General features: G+C 54.6%; 2 protein-coding genes across 4 annotated transcripts; both read left to right on the plus strand.

Annotated features, from left to right (window-relative positions):
- The first annotated feature begins 413 nt into the window (after nt 1-413).
- ZDHHC1 (zDHHC palmitoyltransferase 1) lies at nt 414-20,578 on the plus strand. 2 transcript variants are annotated; one of them, XM_082607347.1, is made up of 12 exons: nt 414-504; nt 6,983-7,029; nt 8,424-8,666; nt 13,468-13,643; nt 15,269-15,370; nt 15,774-15,898; nt 15,981-16,157; nt 16,433-16,545; nt 19,379-19,461; nt 19,701-19,794; nt 19,934-20,012; nt 20,123-20,578. In XM_082607347.1, exons 2-12 carry the CDS (start codon nt 7,021-7,023, stop codon nt 20,386-20,388), a joined length of 1,467 nt encoding a protein of 488 aa, XP_082463473.1. In that variant the 5' UTR covers nt 414-504; nt 6,983-7,020; the 3' UTR covers nt 20,389-20,578. The 2 variants fall into 2 exon arrangements, with proteins under 2 accessions (XP_082463473.1, XP_082463472.1); XM_082607346.1 differs by lacking the exons at nt 414-504; nt 6,983-7,029 and having other exon boundaries at nt 8,406-8,666; nt 15,999-16,157.
- Nucleotides 20,579-20,883: 305 nt separating this feature from the next.
- On the plus strand, nt 20,884-25,050 carry TPPP3 (tubulin polymerization promoting protein family member 3). 2 transcript variants are annotated; one of them, XM_082607376.1, is made up of 5 exons: nt 21,481-21,610; nt 23,628-23,792; nt 23,922-24,115; nt 24,228-24,381; nt 24,497-25,050. In XM_082607376.1, the coding sequence occupies exons 3-5, from the start codon at nt 23,928-23,930 to the stop codon at nt 24,683-24,685; spliced, it is 531 nt and encodes a 176-aa protein (XP_082463502.1). In that variant the 5' UTR covers nt 21,481-21,610; nt 23,628-23,792; nt 23,922-23,927; the 3' UTR covers nt 24,686-25,050. The 2 variants fall into 2 exon arrangements, with proteins under 2 accessions (XP_082463501.1, XP_082463502.1); XM_082607375.1 differs by lacking the exon at nt 23,628-23,792 and having other exon boundaries at nt 20,884-21,610.

Consider the following 25,050-nt stretch of genomic DNA (forward strand, 5'->3'; position numbering starts at 1 on the left):
GGGGAACACCTCTGGGACAAGTTAGGATTTCGAGAAGACAAGCTGTGGATTGGGGGTGGGGAAAGTGGGTTTTTCAGAAGAAATGTTGGAAAGGAATGGAGAATGGTTGGGCTAGGACGCCAGGGGGTCCCTGGTGAGCCCCGCCCGGAGCCAGGGTGCCGGCGCGACGTGACGCAGCGCGGTTTGGCCGCTGTGGGGCGCCGTAGCCCGCGCCGTTGCCAGGGGAACGGGTCCGCGCCGGACGAGGCCCAGCCCGTGTCAGCCTCGCCCCGCGGTAGAGCCAGCCCGCTCGAGCCGGAGCCGGAGGACTTGCGGGCCTAACCTCCCCCGCGCGGCCCGGGATGGGGCCCCATTCCGGTGCGCACCGCCTCCGGGTCCCGGGGACCGTCTCCGCTGCGAGAGTCTGAAGCGCCGCCGCCCTGGGGTGGGTGGACGGCCAGGCGCGGGGGCTGAGCCGCTGAGTGACCTTGGCAAGGCCGATCTGGCACTGTCGAAGACGCGCAGGTGAGGAGCCCCCGCTGCAGTTCTCACCTCGAAGCCTGGCCTGAGTCACGGGGCCAGAGCTGCCGCCGCCCGGCCGAGCTCCGCGCCTGGATCCCGCGGCCTGGGCTCCAGGTACCGGGCAGAGCGCCCGGCTTCCTTCTAGCATTCATCCGGTTCACAGATCTGCATTGAGCGTCTGCTGTGTGCCAGGCTTTTTGCCAGGCGCGGGGCCACGGAGGGCTCCAGAGAGGACGCCGCGGTTCTCCAGAACCCGCAGTGTTAAGAAGGGGCGGGGCGGGGGGTGCGGGGAGCAGGCGCCAGATACACGACTAAAGTGATTTCAGGTCGGGTTAAATGCTCTGGTGCTGAAATGAAGGGAGGTGGTGAGGGAGGGTCCGCTCTATCATGTGACTTTTAAGCCAAGAGCTGAAGGTTGAAAAGGAGCCAGCATTGTGATCAGGGTAACGGTGTTTCTGGAAGAGGCAAAAGCAAATGCAAAGATCTGGAGGCAGCAGGTACAGAGGAACAGCAAGCGTGAGGGGAGCCTTGAAGGATGCGGTGGCGGTTTCAACTTTATCCTAGCAGGAGGAGGAAACCATTGAGGAGTTTTGATGAATTTCAAGTTTTGAAAAGCTCACCTCACTCTGGTGAAGTGAGCAGTGTGATTGTGACAGGGCATACTAGGAAGTCAGTTGAGGGCCATCCTAGTTCTGCCAGTCTAGCTGTGCCTCCTAGAATTTACTTAGTGTCTCTGAGACTCAGTGTCCTCATCTGTGAAAGGGGCATATTGTTCTGCATGTTGTTTATGAGAGAGAAAGTGAGGGGCCAGCGACATCTGAGACCAATGACTAGAGAGGCCTATGAGAACAATTTGAAATGATAGGACCTACCTCAGAGAGTTGTGAGGGTTTAATAAGTGAATTCCATCAAAACACTTAAAGCAGTGCCTAGCACAGAATAAATGCCCTCTAAATGCTAGCGATGGTTATTGTTATTGTTGAAATACCGTAGGGGAGCAATGACTGGAGCTTGGATTAGGGTGATGGCAGTAGAAATGGTTAAGAAGTGGCTTAACTTCCCTTCTTGAAGGAGAACTGGATTTAGAGATGGGTGAGGGGTGGTCCCTGTTTTTGTGGAACTGGTGGTTCACAGAGGGAGACGGGTTTGTGAACAGATAATCACCATGAGATTCAATACAAGCAACATGGGTACTTAATTAGCCAGGTTTTTTACATTTTGTTTTTCTTACTTATCTGCCCTGTCACAACTTTGTTCTTAACGATGGTTTCTTGGTGGGTGTTCCTCAAGGCTTGCTTCTACCATCATGGGAGTTGATTTCCTGGTTAAAATCAACAATGCTTGCCTCTGCTCACTGGCCTTGTTTCAGCTCCATGTTGCTCCCTTCTTCTTGTCCTCTTTCCTTGGCTTAACTTGAATCCCAAATAGTTTGCCGTGGTTGCTTCAGGAAGAGAATGGCACAGGAAATGTCTGCACACCACGTCAGCTCAGGAATGACTGAGGTTTCAAGCTTTTCCTGCTCTAGCATCAGACTTCTGTGTGTTGTTGATGTAAGGAGCCCAGCCACATCTGAGACCAATGACTAGAGAGGTCTATGAGAAAGGCTTGAGGTTCCAATTCATTTTCTGGGAGTTGTTGTGATGTGTATCTCTTAGTCAAACTTCCCAGAATCTTAAGTCCAGAGACTTCTTTGGCACCTGTGGGTAATTCTAATAAACAAAGTGCTTGCCCTTTGAAAGTTCTTTTATAACTGACATTTTGTGCTGTGAAACAGTGTGCACCATGCAGCATTTTCTTTCCAGCCCCTCCTTTAGATGGTTAAATTGGGCATCTGTTAAATCTCAGTGAAAATGGGTTTAAAAGTAGATCCTGGGAAAAAAACCAGAAAACTTGTTTTGAAGTATCCATAGAAAATCACACACACAACAACCATAAATCCTCTAGCAAAAAGAAAAGATGGTTGGGAATGAAACCTTCCTGTGGCATGCACCTTCCCTTTGGGTTCTGGAGTCACGGGGAGCTGAGCTGACCTTCAGCTGAGAACTGGAACAAGGTCCTGCCCAGCTGCTCCTCTGTTGTGCTGCCTGGTTGTCTGATTCTAGCTTTAACAAAAGCCCTAACAGCTCACAGGGAGCTCTTCAGCTGAACAACTCAGAACTTCTTTCGAGAGTGAGAAAGCATTGAACTAAAACGGAGTGCTCTTTTGTTGCATGGTTGTTAGGCAAGATTTCCTTGTTTGCCTGGCGCAGTACTGGGCTCTAGATCACACGAGCACATTTGATCCACATGGCAGCCCAGTGGGACCAGGAGGGTAAGAGATGACACCCTTCAGTTATTTATTTGACATTTTTTTTTCAAAAGTAGTACATGCACATGGTAAAAAAAAAAAAAAAATCCAAACAGCACCAAGGAGTACATAGTAGAAGCAAATCTCTCTCATCCCCAGCCACTGGATCACCTTCTCACAGGCTATCCCTATGTTTGCTTTCTTGCATTTCTTTCCAGAGAGAATCTGTGCATATAGGAACGTAGATGTCTATCCATCCACCTTGGTTTTCACTCACTCGCAGCACACTCTACAACTGTCCCACATCTTGCTTTTCTGCTTAACTGTGTATCAAAAGTCATTTCATCCCTCATTATTTCTGATGTTATATAGCATTCCATTGTGTGGATGTGCCATATATTTGTTTATATTGTATTTTGTCCTTTATTATTACAAACAAGACTGCAATGAATCTTTGTGCACTTTATGAGCATAAGATAAATACCTAGAAATGGAATGTCTTGGCTCAAGGGTATATGTGTTCTCAAGTTTGGTAGACATTACCAAATTGCTTTCCAGCTCACCTTTTTGAAAAATAAATAAAGGAGAGAACCAAAGAGATGGCTTTGTGAAATTTGCCCACCAGGTTCCTCAATCTGTGAGTGGCAACGCAGGGACCAGAACCAGGCTATGTCTCCAGGCCTAGCCGTCTTCCCTGGCTCCAACCTGTTTCTCCCTGTTGGTAACTCAGATCTCCAGGCCCTCCAAGCCCCCACATCAGCCCTGTCACCTCTCTTCTGACCCCATCACTGTACCTTCCCAGTTCTGTGGCCTCTACCATCAAACCCTCTGGTAATTAAGTAGATTCTTTCCTGAAATTCTCAGACATCTTGCAGAAATGCAGGAATGCCTACAGCCTCTCCAGGGCTGGTACTTTTCACCTCAGTCTGGTTCTTTTACAGTGCTATTCATGAATCTCAGAACAACATTCCTAAATATTTTTTTGGGTGAGAGCAGAGGTGGGCAAGAGGGAAGTGGACCAGTCAGGTAACTATTCTGTAGTTCATAATGAGAACCTGAAATGGTAACATTTTCCTCACTTAAATTAAGCATATAAATTAAGGTAGCCTAACCATATTTGGAAAATGCTATCTTAGACTTTTAGCAAGTCAATGTTAACATAGATTATTGTCATCCTAGCAATGGCCTTCCCCTTGTTGGGACAGGGAGGGACCTGCACAGGCCCTCCAGCCTGCCTCAGAAGCCAGGTGGGCCCTTGGCTTACCAGGGCAGTGGCTACCTTTGGGACGGGGCCTCTTTGCTCTTGTCTTCTTTCTGTCTCCACCAGCTTAACTCTGTTGTTTGTTCGTGGCAGCAGAAGGTACTTGAGAATCTTTTGTCAAGGTCCACATACCTCTCAGCCCACCAAAGATGCAGCAGGGCATCAGGGAGCTTGTGGGCTTGACCCCCACTTCCCACCCAACTCCTCCCAGTACACAGGGCTGCTGGGCTGCTGCCCTCCCTAGGCCAGCCTGCTGTGGTGTCACCTCCCCCCATGCCCTTTCGCTTCTTGCTCATGCCCTCCTTCCCAGTGTGACTAGAAGGCTTTCTAAAACACCCGTCACCTTTATGTCAACTCCCCTGTTTAAACTTTCTGTGATTCCCTGTGGCTCTTTCAACAGTGCCTAAACTTACTCACCTGGCCTCCTGTGATCGCCTTGTTACTGAACCAAAGTCGGATCTGCTTGCCCAACACGTAGCAAAGCCAATCTGCTGACACCAGGCTGTGGTGAAGGCAACTACAGTGTTTACTGCAGGATGCCAAGCAAAGGGAGTGGGAGACATGCCTCAGGTCCACTCCAGCTTGGTCTTTGAGTTAGAATTTTCTTTTTTTTTTTTTTTTTTTTTTTGGTGGGGGCAGGGAGGAGAACAAAGAGGCTGGGATTAATCATCGTCCTGTGACATTTTTGCGACATTTCTTAATTGTAGTTTCAGGAGTCAGAATGTCTCTGGTTTATGATTCTTTGGCCAGGTGGTCCATGGCTCAGGGATCTGTTAGCTCATCTTGCCCTGGAGAAACAACCTGAGTTTGTACATTAATGATGACATCTATAGTAGCAATTTTAGTACATTAATGATGTCGTCGACAACAGCAGTTTTAGTCATGTGACTCTGGTTGTTTAGTGTTCAATTAGCACAGGATTGAGGTCAGAGGTGACTTGAAAGGGAATAAAGTTTTAGATAGAGAGATTAATCATAATCTTGGTAAGGGAACTTGGTTTTAGGGGCATTTGGTTTCAACCTAGGATCTGACCCTGCAACTTCCCAGGGCTCATCTCTCTCTCTCTCTCTCTCTCTCTCTCTCTCTCTCTCTCTCTCTGTGGATCTTGCTCTCTGACCCTAAACCCACCCACTCTGTGTTCTGTCATACTGAATGGCTGGCCCTTGCAGGGCTGCCAGAATACCCATTCACCCACTTCCCTGAAATCTGTCTGGGCCCCCAGAAAGCAAGCCCCTGAGGGCAGGAACATGGTCTCATCTGTGTTTACATCTTTAATGCACAAGGGGGCTGGACCGCAATAAGCTAAGCACTGACTGGGCCAAGGCATGAGTGTACAAGCTGGCCATGTTGTCTGGTAGCAGAACCACGCATCTTTTAATCTGGTCTCCTAGGGAAGTGCTGAGAGGGGTAGGACAGCCAGAGAAGTCCCTGGGTCTGGTGACAGTGCCTGGTCCCATCCATGCTTGAAGCCTCATCTTGGATTCTCTCCTACCTCCAAGCCCTTTTAATCAAAATTTTTTGGGCCAAAAGAATTTGTGGCCACCAGCTCCACAAGGGAAAATATCATCAGTTAAGAGTTGGTTGTCTCAGGCTATTGTTGCAGGTGGCATGGTACCAGGCTGCCACCGCTGCAAGGGACTTACACCCAACAGCACCATCCTCTCATCCATGGTCTCATACAAGTGGTACCTCTCTGGGCCAAGGGTACTTGGGTTTGGTATCAGAGCAACTCCTAAGGCTGTTTGTGGTAGGCCCCTGGCCTCAGGTGGTGACTCCTCCTGCCTCAGGTGTCAGGGGTGCAGCAGCACTGGGGATGCCTGTGGCCACTGCCAGCCCACTCCGGCAGCGGGGACCTGTCAGCTAGCCATGCACCTCTGCTTCTTTCTTTATAAACTACCTCAAGGTGTTGGATTATTCAGGTGTGAGGATGGCAAAGAGAAAGTCAGGACTTAGGAATCCCAATTAATGGGTTCCCTTCAAAGAAGTTGCCCTGGTGATGATATCACTGGAGAACCTATGTGGAAGCCACAGGGATTTGTTCTCCTGAGCAGAACTGCCCAGCTCAACTGTATACACTGGGCTTGACCTGATGACCTTTGTTTCCAAAAATCAAGGACAAAGATTTGCCACCTCTGGGGATATTCCAAATAAAGTGATGCCAGCTTTTTGATCACCTTTGTCATCTTTGATCAAAGCTGAGAAGTTTAGAATGACAATCCAGTGGCCCAGCTCTTATGACAATGTGTTCCTTGGGACTGCTGACTTAAGAAAGCAACTTCAACCAACCCCATCACTTTGGGCATAACCTCATAAAACCTCACAGAATATCAGATGCAGTAGCCTCCTCAGTCTGGAGAGATGAGGACACCCCAGAGGGCTATTTTAAGGGTAATCATAACGTCTACCATTTAGGGAACATTTATGTGTCAACGCTTTACCTACAGCGTTGCTGATCTATATACAGCCCTAGGCAGGCATCCCTACCCCTGTTTTTCAGATGAAGAAACTCAAGCCACTCAGCTAGTAAGTGAAGAACCAGGACTTGAACCTAGATCTGTTTCCTCCAAAGCTGGGGCTCTTTTTTCACCTTTCATTGCTTTTTACTGAAGACAAAGCAAATGACCAAAGAATTCCAGTGGAGTCCCTGGGAGAAAACTAGGGTCACTCCATTTAGCTTTGTGATGAGGCTACTCAGACTCTCCAAGTTTGGTTTACAGGAGGCTCTGGGCCTCAGGTGGGATGAAGGGCAGAGTGGCTGAGTGTGAGTGTCTGGTAGCTAAGGTAGCAGCCATGGGGCTGGCATGGGGTGGGGTGGAGGGGGTACGGGTGCCTGGTGACTGTGCAGATTGAAGGCAGGGCAGAACGGGCCAGATGGCTTTGGGTGAGTCAGGATTCCTCATCATTTACCGTGCCCACATTTCCTTTTATTTCAGATGTTTTCAAGTCAGAAAACATTTACTGAGCACCTACTATGTACAAGGTATGTTCTGGGTGCTTGGGGGAGGGGATGTGGGGAACAGAGGTGAATGAATCACAGTCCCTTTGCTGCCCTTAGGGGAAGCTGGCATAACAGGGGGGGCAGACATGGAGATGGCAAATTGTTCCAAACAGCAAAGTGACTTGCCCAATAAAGACTGAGCGTGAGGGCCCCCTGACTAACTTGGGGCATCAGGGAAAGCTTCCTGGATGAGGTGATGCTTGCAGTGGGCTCTGAAGGTCAGGTCACATTTTGTTGGGTTTAGAAGTGAGGAAAGTGTTCAAGGCAGATGTGCTGAGCAGGGTGTGCCATACCCTTTGGCTTAGTCAGACTCCCTGGCCGACAGGCATGGACTCTTGAAAGGAGAGTCCAGCTGCCAGGGTTTTTTCTGCAGCTCTTGACCTTCCCACCAAGAGCTCCGAATTGGCCTGTCTACCCAAGTGGGGCACTGCCTGCCCAGGCTCTGGTCCCACCTCAGGCCCAGAAGATACTGGGGTTGGGCTCTTTCTCCTGTAATGACAGGCCTACCCGTCTGCCCTGCATGTATCTTTGACCACCGAGTCAGCTCTTGGGCTGAGCGATGGTGGGATGGGGGTAGAGTGCTGCCATCTGGTGGCTTGGCTCTGGCCAAGGCCTGTCTTTCCCTGAACTCCCTCAAGTGAGTCAAAGGCATCAGCTCACCTTTTTGTTCTCACTGTACCAGGCCCACATTTACTTAGAGAAACATGGTCATTTCCACTGCTGGAGGGAACCAATGAGGATTCCTCCCCTCTCTTGTGTGCTGGCTTCTCTCCAGCCAAGAAGCCCCAGGTAGCTTATCTGAGGCACAGGGTAGATGGTTCAGGGTCCCCTAGTCCTTAAAGGGATTACATGCTTGCTGAGGGGCAGAGGCCAGGTCCCTCTTTGAACACCTCCACTCCCTGTTTCTCTTAGCAAAGTGTAACGGGGCCCTCTGTGACACTTGCATTTGGGCCTCAGGACAGAGGTGACTAATCCTGACAGAATCAGCCTGTGTTCTCATCGCTCTGGCCTCAGCCTGATATTGTTACCAGATGAGAACATGTCTTACTGGGTTTAACTCTGATGGCTGTGGAGACGGAGCAGAATAACAGGCAGTCACACTATGAGCTGAATAAACCCTGGACCTTCCTACCTTGTCCTGGCTAGGACTGGGGCCAGAACTTGCTCTGGGGCTTTGAGACTAGCACTCTACTGCCATCCTCCCTCACTGCCAGGCTCCTCATGCTAGGGCCCCGGATTCCCCTGCAGAGTGGCTGGAGATGGCTTCACATACTAGCCTGCCCCTCCTGCTGAAACCTGACTGCAGGCACGGGGCTCTGGGCTCCAGCCTGGGCCTCCTCAGGCTAATGATCTTTCTACCCTTTCTCCCTCTGGAGATGAACATCTGCAACAAGCCCTCTAACAAGACAGCCCCTGAGAAGAATGTGTGGACAGCACCCGCACAGGCCAGCGGACCCTCCCCGGAGCTGCAGGGCCAGCGGTCCCGCCGGAATGGGTGGAGCTGGCCCCCTCACCCGCTCCAGATTGTGGCCTGGCTGCTGTACCTCTTCTTTGCTGTGATTGGCTTTGGGGTCCTTGTTCCCCTCCTGCCTCACCACTGGGTGCCTGCTGGCTATGCTGTATCCTTGGGAAAGTGTGGGACTGGTACATAGAAGAGTGGGGACAATGGATGGAGGGACATGGGCGAGGCCTGAAGCTGGGTTCCAGAGCCTCAGAGAGTGTAGATGGGCCCTGTCTCTGCCTGGGGGGACCAGTTGCCTACCTGCCTGGCCTCCAACCCCCATCTGACCCCTCCGCCTGATTGGGTGAGGGAACAGGCCTAACGAACCTTGGAGCGTTGAAAGCCCCACACAGATGGGAACCTCATCAACTGAGGTACCACAAGAGCAATTACAGAAGAGAACCGTAAAGCTCTCTTTAAGCTAATTGTGTCCAGAGCTCAACAAGGGATAAAAGAGAGTACCGTATTCCATTTATGAAATAATTTTTCACTTTTTGGAAAGAATAATGGTAGAATTCCTTTACATGGTAAGTTTCCTGGTACATTTAAAATGTGGTTTTATTTACAGAGATTATTATGCTGTACCCAGGACTGTTTAGGAGCTCATCGATTTTATAAATCAGACTCTTTTAGCCTAAGGTTGAATTGACAGGAGGAGGGATAAATATGCCCTGGAAGCTCCTGGGAATTGTGACAAACATGAGCTTGCCTGAACTTAGTGATGTGACTGCCCCAGCCGTGGCCACAACCCCCAGGAGCAGAGGATGTGGCTGCAAGTCTGGGCGATTGAGGGGCAGCATGTGGCCATGTGCCCCAGTCCAGAGGGTGCCCATGAGAGTGTGCCTTGGTGTGTGTGCTTCATGGAGATGATTCTTTGGGCTTCTGGGAGAAGGTGGCCTAGGGTGAGCTAAAGGAGTTAGCAGGGATGAATTTGAAAGTCTCAGGCGTAGAGTCAGCACCCTTCAACTCAGCCCTTTCAGAGCTGCACAAGGCTGAGCAGCTTCTGCCAGCTCTCCGCATCTTAGCCTCCTCCTCTATCTGACAGGAGGAGTCCTGCCTGCTTCCCAGGCAGGGGACAAGGAGCACACAAAGATGTCTGTGTGTGTGAGCACCAGAATATATGAGCCATGAATGTGAGCATGCTCTCTTGGGAAACCATAGAGCCCTTGGCTGGTGGGTAGCCAGGGCAGGTGGGTGCAGAAAGACTCTAGAGAAGCTTGTTGGTCTCCGACGCCAACAGTGTCACTGAGGCACTTCCTGGTTCACTGGGGCCGAGGGCCTAGTCATCAAATTTGTACATGAAAACTAGACTTTCTCTGAGGTGACCAACAGGGCTCAGTCAGTGCTATTACGTAGAATGCTTCATGGAACATTCCTCCCATGATCCGGAATGGGTACACCACTCACTCAGGACTACCTGGCTTTCTGCAATAAGGGTACCTGGGAAGCCAGATTAATAACCACATGTTTGGGAGTGAGCAGAATCAGAGCAAATAACCGTAACCAAGAGTAACTAGCATTTATTGAGCACTTATATGTGCCAGGCACTGTGCCAACCCCTATACATGGATGATCTTGTTCAACTCTCATAATCTGTAAGGAATGTGTTCTCCCCACTTTCATAAAAGAAATTGGGGCTCAGAGAGATTATAAAGTTTTTTTTTTTTTTTTTTTGGCTGTGTTGGGTCTTTGTTGCTGCACGTGGGCTTTCCTCTGGTTGCAGCGAGCGGGGGCTACTCTTCATTGCGGTGTGCAGGCTTCTCATGCGGTGGCTTCTCTTGTTGCGGAGCATGGGCTCTAGGCGCTCAGGTTTCAGTAGTTGTGGCGTGTGGGCTCAGTAGTTGTGGCACGTGGGCTCAGTAGTTGTGGCTCGCAGGTTCTAGAGCGCAGGCTCAGTAGTTGTGGTGCACGGGCTTAGTTGCTCCGCGGCATGTGGGATCTTCCCGGCCCAGGGCTCGAACCCGTGTCCCCTGCCTTGGCAGGCGGATTCTTAACCACTGCGCCACCAGGGAAGCCCTCAGAGAGATTAAATGACTTCCTGAGGTCACACAGTTGCTACCCAGTGAGGCCAGAAGGACTGCTCAGGCAGTCTGACTCTGAGGCAGTGGGATGGTTTGAGGGTTTTGTCCTCCCCATATTTATTGCTTTGGGCAATGCTGGAGGCTCATAGAACCACCTGGTTTGGCACTCCCATTTCCAGGCCTGAATGGTTCTCTGTCCTCCCATCAAAGCCACCTTCCTTCTGCAGGCTCCCTCAGGGGCCCCTGCAGAATGAGGTAGGGTAATGGTGTGTACCAAGCACTGACCTTGCACCTAGAACTTGCCTGGGCCCTAGGGTTGCAAAGATGGGTAAAACAGGGCCCCAGCTCTAGGTGTTCCGCTTCCAATTGGAGGAAAGCCTTGTAGATTGGAGATCATCACATGGTAAGTATGGGGGTAGGGATTCATACAGCAGACTGTGGGTGCAGGAGGAGGGCCATGTAGACCATCATCACCACCCAGATACATACCTGTTGCTCTCAGCTCCCCTCCTTCCCTCTTCCTGGCCTCTCTAGGTACTCTTGGCTCCGCCCCTTTCCTTCATCACCTATATCCAGTCAGTCTTCAAGTCCTGTTGATTTTGCCTCCTAAAAAGCTATTGTATTTGCCCTCTTTTCTCCCCACTGCCATCTGCCTCTTTTACCTAGATGACCATTTAGTTTCCAAACAGGTCTCCCCACACATGCTCTCACCGCGGCCAGTCCATCTCTATCCCTGCAGCCAGAGTGCCCTTTCAAAAAACAAATATGATAAAGTTACTCCCCAGCTTAACACCCTCTAATAGCTTCTTCCTGCCTTAAGGTTCAAGATCATCATGGCTCTCCACATTCTGGACTCTGCTTATCTCCCCAGCATCTTCTTATTTTATTTCCTCTGCTGTTCTCTGTTGCAACAACACTGGTCTCTGCCTGGAAGCTCCTAGCCTCTCTCTCCACCCCAATACCCAGCTAAGTTAGAAGTCAAGACCTAGCAGGCCATGGGCCAGTTTGGCCTACAGATTTTTTTTTTAATTGAGGGATAACGAACACACAAAATGGACATATCTTAAGTGCTTCTTTGGCAGGTACATTTAAAAAATTATTTCCTTGTCAACATTTTAAACATGAGACGCCTCATATATCCAGACACAAATCCAGATTTCTGGTTCCTTCTGAAAAGCCAAAATTTGGTGACATGGGCTCTCTTTCTTGCATGGCACCAATAAGCTGAGCTGGAACCACACATCTAGTTGGGACTCTGCTTGTTCCCAGTACCCAGCCAGGCCCCCTTTCCTCTTTATATTACCTGCCACGTTCCTGTTATCTGTTTCTCTCTAAGTCTCAGCTGAGATGATACTTCCTCAGAGAAACTTTCCAGATCCCTTCAGACTAGATGAGGTCACCCAGTTACAAACTCAAATAGTCCCCTGAACTTTCGTTATTGCAGTCAGCCTACTCTTTGATTAACCTCTGTGTTTCCTGCCAGACTGTAGGCCCCTTGGGGCTAGGGACCAAGTCTGTCTTGTTCCTGCCATATCCCTCAGTGCCTGGCATAGAGAAAGACCTCAGTAAATAGCTGAATGAATGAACCAGGGGGGTGGTGGGGAGGGAAGAAGTGTTGGAACAGGCAGGAAACTAAACGTTTGCCCACATTCAGTGTGTCTGAAGAGAGCCTGGAATGGTAAGGAGTAGTGGTTGATGATACCAGAGAGGTTTGAGAGGATCCAGAGGAAAAGGGGCTGTGAACACTGAGCTGAAGAGTAAACTTTAGCTTGAGAGCCACTGCAGGAGTTTAAGCAGTCAAGCCTTTAGGTTTAAGCTTTTCAGAGCTCACTACCCAAGTAAAGGGTACTCAAGGGGATGCAGACATGAGAAGCAGCGTCAAGAGACTATGGAATAACCCAGGCAAGAGGTGACAGCCTGACCCACAGCCAGGGCCGTAGGGATAGAGAGGTTGTGTTGGGCCACAGGATTGTCTCTTTCAGCTCTGGTATAGCACATTAGGGTGGAGCCTGGCTCCTGCAGACATGTAGGAAAATTTGGCTGCTGGGAAGAGGAAGAAAAAAGGAGGTTGGACAGGTGATGGATGGAGGATAAGTGATGGAGAGATGATGTCTACTTGGCTAGCAAGAGGATGGATGGATGGATCGACAGATAGCTAGATGGAGGGTGGATGGCTGCCTGGGTGGAATCTATTAGTGAAGTTTTTACACATTCACTTTGCAGTAAGTTGTCAGCATACTGTGTCCAGCATTTGGTCCAATTGCTGAGCAGATAGATCCTGGAAGATCTGTGTTTCAGGAATTAGCCATGCTGCCCCCTGGCCAGCCCCTGAACATGTTAGGCCATCCCAGACATTCAGCCCCAGGCCTCCAAGTACCTGGACTCTAGATTGCGGAGGCAGTAGATATATGAGGCCCTGTCTGCAAATGATTCTCCAACTGGCATGGCTGCTGGGAGAGGATGTCTTCTTCCTTCTCAGAGCTGACTTCCTGTGAAAGCAAGATAAACAAGCTTAGAACGTATATTTTGCGTCCTTCAACCTTTAGAGGATGATCTCTTTCAGTCTCATTTCACCATTCAGAATCGGAAACCAGGTCAGATTCTGAGGTAAGCTCAGCCAGGGCCTACACCAGGCCTGGATTAGTGAGGCCAGGGCCCTGTAGTTGGTCTCCTCAGCAGCAGCAGGCAGTGCTGGCTTGTGAGCTCCATTACCAGACGGCCCCTCTGCTCTTCCATATGGGGCACAGGTAGGAGGTGGCACAGGTAGGAGGTGGCACAGGCAGAGAGTCTCTGCACTGGGGAGTCACATGTAGGTAGAGAGCAGTTCTCTGGCTACAGGAAGGAGAAGTGGGGCTCTCAGCCGGCAGTGTGGAGTGAGTCTTTAACCTGCTGGGCCAGTGCATGGGCGCCATCTTTGCTGGCCACCTCGTGGTGCACCTGACTGCTGTTTCCATCGACCCAGCAGATGCCAATGTGCGGGACAAGAGCTATGCTGGGCCTCTGCCCATCTTCAACCGCAGCCAACATGCACACGTCATTGAAGACCTGCACTGCAACTTGTGCGACGTTGATGTGTGAGTGCGTGTGGACTGGGTGTGTGTGGCCGATGAGCGTGCCCGGGGAACTGCCAGTGGGAGCTGAAGGCAGACAGGGGCATGCCCAGGCTTTACAGTCATTCTGAAGCCTCAGAACCCTCTTATTTCACACAGTCAAGAATCTTAGTGGAGTGACAGAGAACTGGGTGAGGGAGAAGGTGATTGGAAACAGAAGATGAGGAATAGCATTTCCAACAAAGTAGGAAACAATTGGCACTGCCACAAACACTTCTGATGACTAACTCTACCAGTAACCACCCCCCTTCTCTCACCAGCATTCCCAGGTATGGGCAGAGAGGGGAGCAACACTTGACTACTTACCATGTGCTAAGTGCTTATGAACAACCACCCTGCAGAGTGGGCAACATCTTTCTCACTTCACAGAGGAGGAAGAGTCCAATGCTCAGAAAGGCTGAGTGGCCTGAGGTTGGTCATATGGCTACTGGGCAGCCAGATTCACAACCCAGCCTGCCTGGCCCCGAAGCCAGTACTATTATCCTTGTTTATGCATGAGGAATCTGAGGCCCAGAGAGGCCAAGTGACTTACTCCAGGTCACATTAAGGGGTCAGAATGTACAGAACCCATACCCCCTTGGCTGGTCCAGACTGCCTCCCTAAGCCCCTCTCTGGAGCATCCCAGTCTCCCAGCCTTAGGTAGGGGATCAGGGATGGGGGTATGGTTCAAGGCTAGCTCCACACTTTTAATATTAAGCCCCAAGCAGCCTGTTGAAGGGGTTCTGTCCATAGGACAGAGAAAGAGGCAATGGCATTAAGATGCTGAGGACTTCGGCATCAGACCATCCTTTCTTTCACTAGACACCAGTCAGCGCGTTGTTCCTCAGTGGATGCTCTAGCAGTTGCTGCGTATTCCAGGGCTCCATTCTGTTCTAGGGGAGGGGGTCGAAATTTATTCTTCCACTCTCCTTTGGCCTTTCCTGGTTCCTCCCTGGGGCAGGGAGACTCTCTTGCATTCCTAATTTAGCCTCACCTCACCTGACCCACTGCGGTGAACTGCTTACTGCTCACCCAGATGTCTGCTTACCCCTCTTCCTTTGGCTCCCTTTGGATTAGCCCAGATAGACTGGGGATTTCTGGAAGAATGCCAGGAAAATTCCCATAGTCTGGCAGAGAAACAGGGACTCAAAAAATGGCGATGTCAGGAAGAGCAACGCAGGCCCTGGGTCCAGCAGCCTTGCTCTCTTCCGCTCCCTGGCCCCATACCTGCATTGCCTCCTGGTTGGGCAAAGGGGGTCCTTGCTTGGAAAGGAAACTCCGTTTTCGTCTCACGCCACCATCACCCGGGTGCACTGTCCCAGAGCGGGACAGTATAACGCCGCCTACACCTCCTCCCGCCGCTGGGTACACCTCCCGTCCCCGCCCCCACCCCCACCCCGCCTCTTCAGAAGCGCTGCCTCCTCCGGGTTCCCCGCCCCACAGTGCCCCCCGCCAGAGGGCGCGCGTGCCTCCCTTTGACGCGCTCCGCTCTCCGCTTAGGCGCGGGTGGGTGACCCGCTCCAGGCGCGGAACCGGCAACCCCCCAGCCAGGCCGGGCAGCAAAAGGCGGGAGCAGCTCGCAACCGTTCCGTGCCCCCTCCCCACCTTAGGAGTGCTCGTTCCAAGCACTGCAGCGCCTGCAACAAATGCGTGTGCGGCTTCGACCACCACTGCAAGTGGCTCAACAACTGCGTGGGCGAGAGGAACTACCGGTGAGAGCCAGGCCCGGGCCACAGGGGTGCCTGGCAATGCCTGTGTCTGTGCGAGCCAGGGGCCTTGGCCCTGCGTATGGGGCGGGGAGATGATAGGGGCACTTGGGGGACCTGTGCGCTGGTGTGCGTTAGTGTGTGTGCTGGTCTGAGGGTGATGCTCCCGATGGCTTCCGCCTGAGAGCAATGAGGGTAGGTTTGGGTCTGCTGGCCCAGGGAAAGGTGGGGAGCCTGTTGGGGGTGGCCGCCTATATTCACCTTTGCCCTACGGCTTTGGCTTCGTGAGGAGTCAGGGCTGTGGGGTCAGAGGCCCAGCTCCCCATCCTAACCACCGGCCCTTCTGAGCTCTGGGCCCTTGCCCAGCTGGAGCACCTGGGTGCTGACAGCTGCCCACGGCTGGGCCCAGGCTCTTTCTACACAGTGTGGCATCTGCCTTACTGGGCGTCCTGCTCCTCGTGCTGGTGGCCACTTATGTCTTTGTGGAGTTCTTTGTCAACCCCATGCGGCTGCGTACCAACCGCCACTTTGAAGGTCAGTGTGGGCTCCAGGCCCACTCCCATCCCCCAACCCTGGGCCTGTTCGGGTCACTGGTTACATCCCTGGCTGAGCACAGTCTGCCTGTGCCTTGCAGTCTTGAAGAATCACACAGATGTGTGGTTCGTGTTCCTGCCTGCTGCCCCTGTGGAGACCCAGGCTCCTGCCATCCTGGCTCTGGCTGCCCTTCTCATCCTTCTGGGCCTGCTCTCCACAGCCCTGCTTGGCCACCTGCTCTGCTTCCACATTTATCTCAGTAAGTGCCCCCTGCCCCTACCCCCACATATACATCCACACCTGCCTTTCAGGGGATGGGAGTCCCTAAGCTGGAGGAAGTTACCCAGTTTGGGCCGTAGAGCCCTGAAACTATGCCCCTTCCTAGCGCTGGCTCGCTAATGGTGACCTGGTCTCACTCCATGGCTTAGTGTATATGGGGACAATGGTTTTAGCCTGTGGTTGGGTACCCTCCCTCACCTTCTGAACTCCAGGGTTCCTTTTCCATTGCACTGAGCCCTCTCTTCACCCCCTCAGTGTGGCACAAGCTCACCACCTATGAATACATCGTGCAGCATCGTCCGCCCCAGGAGGCAAAGGGGGCCCACAGGGAGCTTGAGTCATGTCCCCCCAGGATGCGGCCCATTCAGGTATAGAAGTGGCCCAGAGGGCTGAGGGAGTGGGAGAAGGGGTGTGGGAGGGGTGGTGAGCTGTGCAACGAGTAGCCAGTGACTAGACAGGGCAAAGAGAAGCAGGCCTGGAAGAGCAGCTGGGTCGGGGGTGCTGGAGGCAGCAGAGGCGAGGGCAAGCCTGTACTAAGCACGTGCCTACTTGCTCAAGTGTGGCACAGCCAGAGGAAGCCCTGTGTTTCCCCGACCCCAGGGGAAAGGCTTGAAGCATGTGCTGGAGGGCACAGAACGTGGGAGCCTGGAAGCAGGCAGGTTGGGGCCGCAGGAGGAGAGAGGGATGGATCAAGGACTGGGTCACCAGGATAGAGCCATCAGTTCTCTCCACCTGTGACCCTGAGCCCTTATACCCATTACCCCATTTAAATCTTGAAACAGCTCATGAGGCAGGTAATGCTACCGTACCCATGTTGCAGATGAACATATTGAGGCCAAGAAAGATTAAGCAAGCTGGGTCTAGGAAGAGTTAAGGTCTCTGCACTCTGAAGCAGGAATCCTCCAGCCCAGGCTCGGGGCCTGGCCAGCCCAGCTGTTGATCAGCCTATCCCCATTCCCATGCCCCTTGGCTTCCTGAGGTCAGCAGCTGGGGGTGGGGTGGTCCAGTCCTTGGAGCCCCCAGGGACTGGGAAGGCAGGGGGCCCAGGCAGGCCTTGTTGGGAAGGCTGAGCTCTGGATCCGAAGTCCTCATGGCAACTGGACACAAACACAGGCTGGTGGGTGGATTGGGGGAGTGCTTGGGACCCCACCTCTCCTGTTCTCATCGCCAGGGGTGGGCCAGGCTGCCAGGCCTGGGTAGGCCTGGGGGAGTGATGGCTGTTGGTGGAGACCCCCTCCCCCCCGCAACTGCCACACCGCTGTGTACCTGCCCTGGTGCTGGGCACAGAACCCATGTAAGCACAGTGGCAGCCATCCCGGGAGTGGGCACCATCCCTATCCCCACTCCACAGAGGAGACTGAGGCTCAGAGAGGTAGGCAGGAGACTTTCTCAAGCTTCACAGCCAGTGCCCACTGAGGCAGGGCTGGCCCTGGGATCCCCAGACTCGAATGCTCAGGACCCCTGCTCTGTAGTCACTGCCTGCTTAGGCTTTGGGGCCAGATGTGCCAGCAGCAAGGGCATTTAATATCATCTGAAGATGACCCGAGGGAGACGTCGGCAGAGGGAGAAGGGGTGTGTTTGTCCCATCGTACAGAGGAGAGCTGAGGCTGAGAGGTGCCATGTACCATTCAGGAATGTGCACGTTTTGAATGTCTCTGAGGGAGGATTGTAGGGGCAGCTGTGATGAGGGGAGGGGAATTTGAATGGGGACACCCGGGTGGCACCCTCAAACTTCCCCAGCTGGCTAGGGCCTGGCTCCTGTCCCATTCTGGCCCCTCAGGCTTCTGAGACCATCCTCTACTGCTGCCCTGCCCTCTGCCCTACACTTCTAGAACCCAGGGGCACCAGGGTAGGCTTTGCCCCCTCTATCCTGGGCCCTGGAGGGGTGCTAGGTGCACACTGGTGAAGAGGAAATGTGTGGGGGAAGGATTCCCTTGGGGTCCCAGCCCTTGTGACTGGCCTTTGACTCCTTCCTCTTTCCCAGGGCTCCTCTGCTCAGGCTGGCACCCCCACACTCCTCCCCAAAGAGCCAGCCTGGGCAGGTGTTGGGCACAGGGCTTGCCCAGGGTTCATTCTCTGCCTCTGTGTAGCCAGCCGGTGACTGGCTGGGCTCTGGCCCCCAGATCTGCTAGGGCCGTCCTGCAGGCAGCCTCCCCACCCCCACCCTGAGCAGGAATGTGGGAGGGGCCCCACTCTGGAGCCGTTGCCCCCAAACATAGGCTTGTTTTAGAGACGGTGTTGCTGTTACAGTGTCGTCTCTGCATTAGTCAGGATGCCCGGGTCTCCATGGAAACGACTGCCGAGTCGCGACAGCTGTCCGGTGCCCTACCCCCAGCCACCCCACATCCTCCGCCAGGCTCCCTTCTCGGACTGTTTTTCCTGGCTTTTGTTTCCTCACCTGCAGTCCTCTTGGGCGCAGCCCGGCGCTTGCTACGTGCTGCGGTGCAAGCCTAGGCCACTCCTGCTACCTCCCGGCTTCAGACCCCTTCACTTTCAGGGGTTGGATCTGCTACTCCCATGGTCACTGTGAGGATTAGCGACTAAACAAGACAGAGAGCACCCATAAGCCTGGTCCCAGGTGGGGCTGTGGCGCTGTTTTTTCCACCACCTATTGCCTTCCCTTTACCGGTAGAAGTTGGGGAGACCGCTCATCCCCCCACTCCCCGCCAGCAGTTAGATTGTGTCTGGTACTCTGAGGACTCAGCTCCGAGGGAACCATGGATTCCTGCAGGTAGCCTCGCAGCCTCGGGTGCACCCCCCGGGTGTGTGAACTGCCCAGTCTCCCAACTAGGGAAAAAAATCGGTTCAGAGACTGGAGCCCTGGGAGGAGCCAGGAGCAGGAGAGGGCCTCTCTTGAGTCCCTCTTCTCCTCAACCCAACTTGGCCAGAACAGCTCTAGACTGGGTACGTTGTACACACGAGGCTGGAGGCTTCCTGGAGGAGGTGGAGTTTGACTAAATGAAGTGAGGAAAATGGTGGGGGTGGGGTAAGGTACAAAAACAGGTGTTTTAAGCCTCATTCTGCATTGGGGTTTTCCCAGCATACCTGGGAAGCCTGGAGGACAGCCCTAGACGTCTGTGCCCAGGCCTCCCACAGAGACCAGTAAGGGGGTGTTGCATCCAAGACAGAGTGGGCCCAGGACCCAGAAGGCCCTGGACCCACACCTGGCCTCCCAGCCTCCCTCACCTCCATCTTCCCCAGGAGATGGAGTTCTACATGCGGACCTTCAGCCATGTGCGCCCAGAGTCCCCTGGCCAGGCCAGGCCTGCCTCAGTGAATGCCAAGTGAGTGCAACCTGGGCAAGTGCCACCTCATATCTCCCATTGGCATGGCAGGGCCATCTGAGGTGGGAGAAAGGGGTTAGGCCAAAGCCAAGGCACAGGTCTTGGTCCAGGCTATCATGGCCTTGGACAGATCAATGCCCCTTTCCAGCTAGGAAGGGAGGCTTATTTTAGGACCTCCAACAGGGTGGGATTTGAAGGAACAACAGCATCCAGCATTTATCCTCCCACTTCCCCTTCAGCCCCTCCCGGTTCCTTGCCACCCGCGGCCACGTGGAGCCTCCACCGCCCTCCTCCCCAGAGACTCTCGCTCTGCCCCCCCGGATCCGACCCCAGGTAGGGGGGGACTGTGCTGGGCCCCCTGCCCAGGAGGAAGGGGATGGGAAAGAAGCCTCTACCCCTCTCCACTCCTGCGCGTCTTTTGGCGATGTGAGGTCTGGGGAAGGGGTACTCAGGCTTCCCCCTGTCTCTGCAGAAAAAAAGGAAGCGGCGCATGTATAAGGTACGGACCTCCAGAACCTTGGACCGGGAGCTCCCGTTGCCCAGGCTGCCGGGTGAGCGCCCCTTCCTGACCGGATCCTGCTCGGGGAGCTACGAGGGAGGGAAAGGTAGGGCCCTAAGTGAGTAGCAGCTCCTAGTCTCACGTTCCCTTCCGACCCCATAGGGCCGCGGACCCCCGGCCGCCGCTCCAGCTCGTCCTCGGATTCCGCTGACGCCAGCCCTGCAGGCGCCTACCACTCGGCGTCAGCCGAGTCCATGGACGAGATTCCAGTGGCTCAGACGCGCCTAGGCAGCGCCGGTCTGGGCGCCCCCGTGGGCAAGGGCAGAGAGCCCGGGCTGGCGCTGCAGGCGCGTGCGCCGGCCGTTTTCGTAAGCCCGAGTAGCGGCGAGCCCGGTGCGCGGGGCGGCCCGGAAGCCGGTCTCGCTTAGCTGGGACAAGAAGCAGGGATGGCGGAGGAGCGGCGGGACAGACTCTCTATGCAACACCCCCACCCCCGCCGCACTGAGTGCACTTTAGGGGCCCCTAAGGGCCGGCGGGATCGGCCCCCTCCCCCACGACTCAGCAATAACAGCCCCACCAGCCGTGATGCTCCAATAAACTTTTTTATGCTTTTGCGGAGTTAGTGCATACCTTCTTAATGGCAAGGGCCACAGGCCCTCCTGGAGCTGGACCATTGCCAGTCAGCTAGGGGCAGAGGGTGAGGTGGGTTCCCCACCCCCACCCCGTACGCTGAGTGGCCACGCAGATTGTCATATGGAGAAGCTCAGGTACGGGGCTCCTGGTTGGGAAAGGTCCTGGAAGCTGCCTGGAGGAGTTTATTTTTCTTGAAGATAGGGCTTGCACTTGGAGAGAGGAGGGGAAGCAGGCTTTGGGGTCGGGAGGCAGCAGCGCCAGCAGGGACTGCGAGGCTAACACCGGGTTGGGGTGGGAATAAATGAGGACGCGGACCCGGGAAGTCCAGGAGCTTTTCCCTGGCCGCGGGAGAGACGTCGGTGTACCAGGATTTGGGGGCTGGCACTCGTGATTCGTTTACTGTCCCCTCCCGCCCCCAGTGACCCGCAGTTGTGACCTGGGATGCCACACGTTCATTGGAGAGCTGTGGTCTTGAGCCAGCTCTAGACCCCGCTGTCACTAAGGGAAGGGACCTTCCCACTCCTCTGCACGCCCACCCCCCCCGCCCCCCGCCAAAGGCCTTCGGTTGCTGCTCTGGGAAGCTGGATCTCCCCTGGAGGCGGGGATCAGCTTTGAACTTCGGGCGGAGCCCAGGATGGGGGCCATCCGAGGACGTCCAGAGCTACAAAGGTCTGGTCGCCCCAGCCACAGAGCTGCCCCGGGTGCAGCAGGATGAGACGATCGCAGCAGCTCCGCCCCCGCGGAGCGCGGAGAGGGCGGGGTCGGGTAGGTGGAGCCAGCGTGACCTTGGTCACTCTCCCGCCGAGACAGCCCCGGGGGTGGGACTCGCCGTCTCCATGGAAACCGAGAAACAAGGGAATAATACGGTGGAACCGCCCGGCCTGCAGTCCCGCCCCAGAGCCGGCAGGGAGCAGAGCTGCGGAGCCGCCTTGTCTCCTTCGTCCATCGGTCCATTCTTGCGTCTTTCTTTCTGTCCATCGAACGTGCACTGCAGGAGCAGCCACGAGGGAGAAGCCGGTAGGAGACCCCGGCGCCGACCACTCTAATCAATATCCTGCACGATAAGAAGGGGGTGGGGTGGGAGCGGCCTGGGAGGGGTCCCAACCCTGGATGGTACCGAGTTGAGGACACCAGCTGAGCGGTCCTGCCCTGGGCCCAAACGTTCCACCCCCACCCCCTTGCTGACTGATTACTCCAGCTGTCCCAGCGGGAGCGAGCGTGGCCTGCAGACCCCTGGGACCAGGGCCTGTGACTTGGCACCACCTGATCAGCCTGAAATTACCAAGAATCCATCTTCTCACAGACAGGAGTGAGCACAGGTGCAGGGTCCTGCTAGGCCCCTGGAACAAGCATCCTGTGGCACTCAAGCTCCCCCAGACTTCACCCTTGGTGAACAAAGTGCGGGTCTCCTTCAGATTGCTGGTGGGAGATTGCAGTGTAGGGAGAGGGAAGGGGAGTGCTGTTTGAAAGGGATTCTGGACCCACCGAGTTGCTGCAATGTAGGAGCTGTGGGTGATCCCAGTTCCAGAAACTGCAACTTAGGGATGGGTGAGTGTGGTGACCCGGGGAGGGTTTTCAGTGTTAAGGCCAGTGGTAGTGGAAGGAGTGTAGGCAGGCAGGCAGGCTCCAGGCTGTGGTCACTGGAGGCTCTATTATAAAAGGGAGAGGTGGAAGATAGCTGCTGAGGACACAACTGAGGGTGTGGTCAGGGGCTGCAGATGTATGGAGAGAGGGTGAGTTGTGAGGCTCTGGTTAGGGGTCTCAGTAAGGCCTGTGGGTGTGTGGACGGGCGACCCAGTCCCAGGGCTTCCCGTGTATAGATGGAAGTGGCTGCAGTGCAGGGCTGAGGGTGTGGTCAGGGAAGTCTCAGTACCAGGCTGTGTTACATGGAGGGAGTTTCAGTGCAGAGCTGAGGGTGTGGTCGGAGACTGCAGTGGGTGCCGTGGGCAAGTGTGGGGAAGACCCTTTAGTGCAGGGCTGAGGGTATTATTGGGGGGCCTCAGTACAGGGCTGTTAGTATATGTGTGGGGCGTGCATGCTGAGGGAATGGCCCGGGCCCTTTGTCCCAGGGCTGTGGGTGTGGTCAGGGGACTGCAGTAAGGGGTGTGGGAGGCACTTCAGTGCAGGGCTGGTGTGGTCAGGGAGGTCTGAGTACCAGGTTAAGGGGTGTGGTCAGTGGGACTAAGGCCGAGGGTATGGAGGGCCAGGGCTAAGTGCACACAGCTGTGAGAGTGTGGACTAGTGTGGTGGTGCTCAGGGTGTGGCCAGGAGGCCTCCATAGAGGGCTGAAGGTGTAGACACTGGGGAGGTGTACTTCAGCGCAGAGCAGAGCGTAGGTGTGAGGATTACAGGGCCAAGGCCACAGTCTCACTTGCCATCATGCCTCTAGGGGCTCATAACTCTACAACCCCCCACTCAGGCCAGCCCCTCAATCTCCTGCTCCTCCTAGACTCCACAAACTGGGACGTTACAGCCCCAATGGCTGGAAAGGGGCCACGAAGCCACGGTTGTGCCCCAGGTGCTGGGAGTGCTGATGTGCCCCACCCGTGAACCCATTCTCCAGCCCAGCCCAGCAGCACTGGGAGCTTCTCCCTGAGCTGCCCTGACACCATCCTGACCTTAGCAACATTCTCCAAGCAGTACCACCCTCCCTTAGCAACTGTCTCCAGGCTTCACAAACTGTGGCCAGGCCAGCCCCAAGTTCCCCTTCCCTCATGTTTTTGTTTAACAGCAAATAGTAACAAGGTCCCAGCTGGGCCAGCTGCACCCCTGCCTGTGCTCTGGCTCCCTTCTCAGCCTGGGCTGGGTCTTGCTGGGTCCTCATGACCCTGAGAGACACACTGTCCTCACTAAATACCTGCCCAACCAGCAGCCTGGCCTGGTCCTGACCCAGCCTGGCATGGAACTCCCAGGGAGGGGGCCCGCTCTGCCACCCTCACTTCCACCCAAGCAGGCCTTGTGCCAGGGCCAGACAAAGCCATGGCCCCAGCTGCTGCTCTCACGGTTTTTCTGGACAGTGCTACTCTGTTCCCAGCCTGGTGCGAGCATCACGATTTCATCTTCTGAACTCCACTCTGAGCCAGGCTGGCATTAAGTGACAGGACCTTTCCTCTCGGGGCTCTTCCTCACGGCTCTGGGGCCCAGTCAGACATTGAGTGCTGGCCCCTTTCTGCAGGCAGCTCCATCTCCAGCTCTGAGGGTATGTGGCAGAAGTGCCTGCAACTTCAACCTTGCAGGTTTTGAGGTAGAGGCAGTGATGCTCTGTGCCTTGGCGGGGTGGGGGGGTGGAGAGCTTGGCTAGGAGGTGACCAAGGTGGGTCCCTAACAGGGTGGCATGGCAACGAGCACAGATGTGGCTGGGCTGGAGGAAAGCTTCCGCAAGTTTGCCATCCATGGTGATCCCAAGGCCAGTGGGCACGAGATGAATGGCAAGAACTGGGCCAAGCTGTGCAAGGACTGCAAGGTGGCTGACGGCAAGGCTGTGACAGGGACCGATGTCGACATCGTCTTCTCCAAAGTCAAGTGAGCCCCAGGCATTCCCTGCTTCTGATGTTCCCAGAAGGGGAACTGGGGGGCTGGAACCAGGGAGGATGTGGAGAAAGGGGAAAACTCATGGTGTCCACATACCTGGCAGGGGGAAGTCTGCCCGGGTCATCAACTATGAGGAGTTCAAGAAGGCCCTAGAAGAGCTGGCACCCAAGCGATTCAAGGGGAAGAGCAAGGAGGAGGCCTTTGATGCCATCTGCCAGCTGGTGGCAGGCAAGGAACCAGCCAATGTGGGTGTTACTGTAAGTGCCCTGATGGTCTCGGCTGGCCACTGAGGGGGGTATGGGGAATATTGGCTGGGGTTGGAAGGGCTGGGCTCCCTAACCAGGTACCCCTGGGGGAACTCTGTCCAAACAGAAAGCAAAAACAGGGGGTGCTGTGGAACGGCTGACTGACACCAGCAAGTACACGGGCTCCCACAAGGAACGCTTCGATCAGAGTGGCAAGGGCAAGGGCATTGCTGGGCGGCAGGACATCCTGGATGACAGTGGCTATGTGAGTGCCTACAAGAATGCAGGTACCTATGATGCCAAGGTGAAGAAGTGAGGCCTGGGAAGGCCCCCCCTAGCACGGCTGCCCCTGCCAGAGGCTCAGGCCTGGGCCTTAGGGGCATGTGGAGCAAGAGAGCCCGGTCCCCTCCTTGCTGGATCTGCCGCCCAGCGCTTCCTGCCCAGCCCTATGGGGCCAGCCCACCAGACCTCTGACCCAGACTGCTCTGCATCCCCTTCCCCTTTTTCTTTCCCCCTCGACTTCTGTCTGTCTGTGGAGAGTCTGTGCCTATAGCCTCACCACCCCAACCTAGCCCCGGGCATGGCTAACCCCTGCCTGCTTGCCTCATATTTAAGCTGCTGCTCTGGCCAAGTGCCTAATTCTTACCCGGACCTCAATAAAGCCACCTTTTTTTACCAATA

Source organism: Mesoplodon mirus (genome assembly GCF_964341445.2).
Source record: "Mesoplodon mirus genome assembly, chromosome: 19".
NCBI classification, from domain to species: Eukaryota; Metazoa; Chordata; class Mammalia; order Artiodactyla; family Ziphiidae; genus Mesoplodon; species Mesoplodon mirus.